Raw genomic sequence first — 6,000 nt, forward strand, 5'->3', positions numbered from 1 at the left:
ATCTCCACTGTCAAGATTATAGTTTAAAATCTCCGTTGTATGCCCTAAGCACTGGTCAGTTGCCTCGTTTCAACCTCGATTTTCATTTCTGGTGGTTGTTTACTGTAGAAGATCACTGTGTAGCCTCCAGACTACTCACTTGGTTTATCTCCTTCTTTTCTGTCTGTTCCTGTTTCCTCCTTCTCTTCTTTTTATCTGTGTGTTGGCATTTCACCAGGTTCTACCTTTAGTCCTGTAATCTTTTAGCCCTGGATCCTTTCATAATCCTAGATGCTCACTATGTTAAATTCTTTTCTCAACTTTGATTTCTCTAGAGCTTCAGGCTTGCATTTCCAACTGCTTGTTGGACATGGGCATGTTTTTCTAACACCTGAAACTCAAACTGAACTCAGGTTAATTTTTTTCCTCAAATAGTATCTGTCTGCCTTTTAATTATATCACCAACGTTCTTGAGACCTGTTATCACCTATATTTACCATTATTCATGACAATTCCATCACATGTTTAGAGAATAATCACATTTTCTTCTTCCTCTTACCTGTTATTCCTTTCTTAGGACTTAAAATCAGGTTAACGAATCTGTTCATTAGTTCATTCGTGGATTTCCTAGCTCTTAGGATACAGTAATCTAGAGAGCTACCCAGAATATACAGAGAATTGAGTTTTATGCACTCACTATCAGTTATTTCCCCAGACGCATGTTTAATTTATAGGTTGCATTAACTTCTGCAGGCCAAAAAGACACTTTATTGCTTTTGAATTTCAGAGCACTAACCTTATTATGATTTAATAAAAGAAAATTTGATTTATAAAGGTGTATGATTGTCTCTAGCAACTTGAAAGTGTTAATTATTTGAAGACCATGGTTTTGTTTGCTTTTTATGTCTTAATATAATGAGTTCCATAATTTATGCTGTCATAGCAGTTTAAAGAAAACATTCCTACGGGTGTTTGTCACATTGCATTGTACAGGGCATTATATAAGATATAAAAAGGGGTTAGGGGGCTGTAGGATATGATGTTTATTCTTTAAAACTCACCTTCTAGTTTAGAAGACTTAACACTAAAAAGCATTTGAGATTCTATAAAGCTATATAACAAAAACTGAAATAGAGCATTTTTTTTGTTTTATAGTATATAGGTGGAAGAAAACATTTTTAAGAGATAGAGAGCCCATCTGGATTTGGAAAATTAGGAAAACTTTTATATAGTGCAGTTTTGAACAAATGTGAAGGCAGTAGGATATGTCAGCCAGTTAAGTACAGTGGGGAGGAAGTACTCCAGCAACATAGGTGGCAGTTTATATATTGGTCCTTACACATAAAGCAAGCCTCACATGTGCAGTAGAGGACTTAAGAACAGCATTATAAGAATAACCAGTTTAACCAGTTGCAGTGGAGTTTATTCTGACTCATAGTGACCCCATGTGTGTCAGACTAGAACAGTGCTTCATAACATTTTCAATGACCGATTTTTTGGAATCAGGTTGCCAGACCTTTTTTCCGAGGTGCTTCTGAGTGGACTAACACCACCAACCTTTCAGTTCACAGCTGAGTGCATTAATCATTTGTACCACCCAGGGACTCCATTATAAGTGTGCCACTGCCCACTGCCGTCGAGTCAATTTCGACTCATAGCGACCCTAGAGGACAGAGTAGAACTGGCCCATAGAGTTTCCAGGGAGCGCCTGGTGGATTTGAACTGCCGACCTTTTGGTTAGCAGCCATAGCACTTAACCACTATGCCATTTTAAGAGTAGGGGACTTTAAAAGGGGGGCAAATAATTTTGGATTATTACTGCTAAATATCTTTTTCAAATGAACATTTTATTTAAGTATATAACATATACATAGAAAAGTATTCAGCATAAGTGTGAAGTTCAGTTCATTTTTTAAAAGTGAACAGTATGTCCAGTATCTCCACCACAGAGGTCAAGAAATAGAACATTCCGTTTGAACAATGTAACCAGTGTCATTGATTTAAACGTGTAGAAATTGTTAAGTTGGTGTATGTTTTGTTGTGTATATTTTTACACACACATACAAAGCATAATGCAGAAAAAAATAAGAAGGAAATAGAAGATTTCCAGGACTTCCTAAGTCCTATCATTCCCCCTCCCAGTCAGCTGATCAGACCCCCCACACACAAGGGTAAACATTATCTTGACCTTTCCTTGTCAGTTAATTTTGGGTATTTTTAAACTTTATATAAATTTAATCATACATGTATGTACTTTTTCGTTTCCAGCATCTTTTGTGCAGTAATGTGTGTATGAGATTCATTCATGTCATTGTGTGTCGCAGTCATATTTGCATTATTTCTCATTACTGCAGTTTATTGGCCAGTCTACAATCAATGAGTGTTTAGGTCGTTTCCTAAAGTGGAAGCAGTGTGGCTCTTAGCATTCTTGTTTATGTCTCCTGGTGAACATATGTGCACAGTTGTTTCAGGTGTACACCTAGAAATTGAATTGGTCGATCACAGAGTATGTATGTGATGAGCTTTGGATACTACCAAAGCATTTCTAGAGTGTTTGTACTCAGAGAAAGTCTTTAATGAGTAACCTGATGGCCAGGAGTGTGTCATTCACTTATTTAACCTTGCAGTACTAACCCGCATATTGGACCCATGTATAATTTTTGAATAAAGAAAAATCAATATGAAATGCTAATGTGTTTATAGGAAAGAGAATAAAAAATACTGGTTAGCTTTCAGCCAGTATTTATTGAAGGGGTACTGGGCCAGAACTGAAATAGCATGCCAGTGCAGGAACTATAGGTAGTTCGGTGTTGGAATGTGGAGGATGGGGGATCAGGGGAAACACAAGGGACCTGACATAAGGAGATTTAGGTAGGAACAAAAATTATGGAGAATGTTGAATGCTGTAAAAGATTCTTTTATATTTTAGAGTAACTTACAGTCATGAAAAGGTAATTAACATTTGGTGTTTTTCATCAAGAAGAAACAATTTCTGTATTTCCAGAAGGGAAAATGCAAATACAGAGTCCACACGTTTTACATATATGAAACTCACTTCAATATTTTAAGTTCTGTATTTGCTTAGCAGTATACTCATTTGAACTTCACAATGTGTTTCTTTTCCTTTTCCCATCTCAGGATCAAACACATATGAAGAGGCAGCTGCATATATTCAATGTCAGTTTGAAGACCTCAATAAAAGAAAGGACACAAAGGAAATATACACCCACTTCACATGTGCCACAGATACTAAGAATGTGCAGTTTGTTTTCGATGCCGTAACAGATGTTATCATAAAAAATAACCTAAAAGATTGTGGCCTCTTCTAGGGTTTGCAGTCAATGGTAAAATGCATTTTTCAAACCAAACGAGTACTTATATGTGGATCTCTCTAGACTAGAGTCTTGCAGCAACACAGAATGTAGTATACAGCAGATGCCTCTGGGACCTGACCAAAGTTGTTCCATTTTTTTTTAACCGAAACTAACAGAAGGACCTTTCTTAAATGTGAAAGAAGGTCCTGCAGCGTGAAACTGAAGGGCAGTGTTAAAGCTGGACTCTAGGTTAGTGATGATTTCTGCATAAGTGTAAATATGCAAATATATGTATACCTGTATTTATAAGTTTAGTTTTTCACATTACTTTTAGGTTTTAATAATGGCAACTTAAGATTCTAGTGTGAATGGCTTTGGAAATAACAGAAACACAGAGTACCTTGTACTGAATGACAGACCATTTCCATATGTGCCAGTTTTAAGCAGCTTTATTTATGTTCAGGTCCTGTAAATGTTTAAGTACAATAATTAATATTAGGAAACATTGCAGACCTTATCTGCATATAATCATATATATATACTTGTAGTCATAAAAATGTTATTTGTACAAACATTGCACAGAGTATTTTAATAACATGATTTGTTCTTTACATTTAATATGTTTTATGAGATGTTCCTAAGAGGATGGCTATACCTGCCTTTGGATCAATTATTTAAACACCATATACATTTTAATTTTCCTTTTATTTTAGGAGTGCATGCTGCTTTAATCTACATTGGATTTGGTTTGAAAAACTAAAAGTTCAGATTTTTGAGGATACACTATGTTAAACTTATTATATATTCTTAATTTTTACTCGGTTAGTTTTCACTTTGAATTTTAATATTTGGATGATATCCATGCATTGCCTTAAAGGCAATGCCTAGATTAATTTTTATACTCTTTCAGTAACTACATTTTTATTTAAAACTAAGTTTAGGTGGCTGTTGAGAGTTTTTTGTGGGCAAAAAAAAAAAAATGTCAGCATAACGCATTTTGAGACATTCATTTGTGTATTTCCTCTGGGAAATCCCTCGTACCTAGCATACGTAACAGTTTCTTGTTTGAAAGATAGTAAGAAAGATCTTGGAATAACCTACTGCTGATACAATGCAAGCTTTAAATTCACGTATGTAACTAGTTTCAAATTTGATTATCACACTATGCTAAAATTACTTTTTTCCCTTACATAGATATTCAGATTTCCTTCACATGCTCGGGTCTATATTATTTCTTTGGAAAATGTGCTATTATTTCTGAGGAATGAAATGGGCAGTTACACTTAGAAAATGAGTAATAGTATTTAATAAAGTCAGTGATTGTATGTATGGTGAAATAAGTGTTACACATTAGCTAGATACTGAACTTTGATAGAATCATTTTTCTTTGATTATTCATGATGTCTCTGTGACCTTGTTTTGGCAAAAATAGCAGCATTTCCTACCCCACCTCACCCTTTTTTTTTTTTCTGATTTTGAAAAAGTTCATCTTTTAGTAAGCTTTGCTAGTAAGTAGTTTATAGGTTCAATTATGTGCTGTCACCTTGTATTTGTTGAAGTATGTATATATTTGTGGAGGGGTAACCATAAACTACATTTGTATCTCTTTCATTTGGGGCATTGGTTTTTTTCTTTTCTGTAATGTAAAGAAATTCGAAGTTGTCAAAATTCCTTAAATGTGTTTAAATTATGTGCCTTTCATGAACGATATGTTTTTCATTAATTTTACTGATGGAAGACCTGTAATATCTACATTGTGAAACTATGTATGAAATTCAACTACATTATGAATAAATTTGAATCATAAGAAATATAACAGTTTTAAAAGCCATGAGGAAGCACATATTGGTGATCATCATTGATAAATTCCTGAACTTTATTCTGTGTAATTGTGTTACTAATAAATCCTAATAAATTTAAATTTTTAAAATTTTACAAACCTGTGGGCTAAACACATGCGTTGCATTAGTTGAGTCTCAGTCTATCACATATTAATTTTCCTCTTTCTCTATGCTCTTTTTATAGTTTCATCTACTCTAGAAGCGTGAGTTTTCCCAACCCCAAGTTATGTTGAGATATGGTGTCATATTTGGAATTGCCTGTTTGACATTCTTTTCTGAGAATTTATTGCTCCCCCCTTTTTTTTTTCAACTTAGTATGGCCAAAGCCAAATTTGTCATCATTCTCCCTTTAAGCCAGTTCTCACCCCAGACTTTGCCATTTTAGCTATTATCTTAAAATCCCTAGGTGGTGCAGGTTGTTTGTGCTCACTGCTAACCACGGAAGAAAAGGCCTAGCAGTCTGCTTTCATTAAGGTTCCCATTGCCATCAAATTGATTCCGACTCATAGTGACTCTATTAGATAAAATAGATCTGCCCCACAGGGTCTCTACTTCTTTATAGTAGTAGACTGCCACATCTTTCTTCTGCTGATAGGCTGATATGTTCGAATTGCTGATCTTTCTGTTAGCAGCTGAGTACTTTAACCCCTGTGCCACCAGGGCGCCCCCTCCATTAAGATTATATCCAAGAAAACCCTGTGAAGCAGTTTTACTCTGTAACACACAGTGTCACCATGAGCCGGAATCCAGTCCACGGCAACTGTTTCATTTAATCCATATAGTAAAGAACAAGAACCCTGGTGGCATATTGTTTAAAGAGCTCAGCTGCTAACCAAAAGTTCAGGAGTTCAAATCCACCACTCACT

The 6,000-nt window shown here is 35.1% G+C and overlaps 1 protein-coding gene across 1 annotated transcript in view; it reads left to right on the forward strand.

Annotated features, from left to right (window-relative positions):
- GNAI1 (G protein subunit alpha i1) overlaps positions 1–5,688 on the forward strand; it is an 84,385-nt gene extending 78,697 nt beyond the window's left edge. The window contains exon 8 of the mRNA XM_003407179.3: positions 3,118–5,688. Coding sequence (XP_003407227.1) covers positions 3,118–3,308 — 191 coding nt within the window. The 3' untranslated portion in view covers positions 3,309–5,688. The remainder of the gene's footprint in view (positions 1–3,117) is intronic.
- The last annotated feature ends 312 nt before the right edge of the window (positions 5,689–6,000 follow it).

This window comes from Loxodonta africana, chromosome 8 (assembly GCF_030014295.1).
Source record: "Loxodonta africana isolate mLoxAfr1 chromosome 8, mLoxAfr1.hap2, whole genome shotgun sequence".
Lineage (NCBI taxonomy): Eukaryota > Metazoa > Chordata > Mammalia > Proboscidea > Elephantidae > Loxodonta > Loxodonta africana.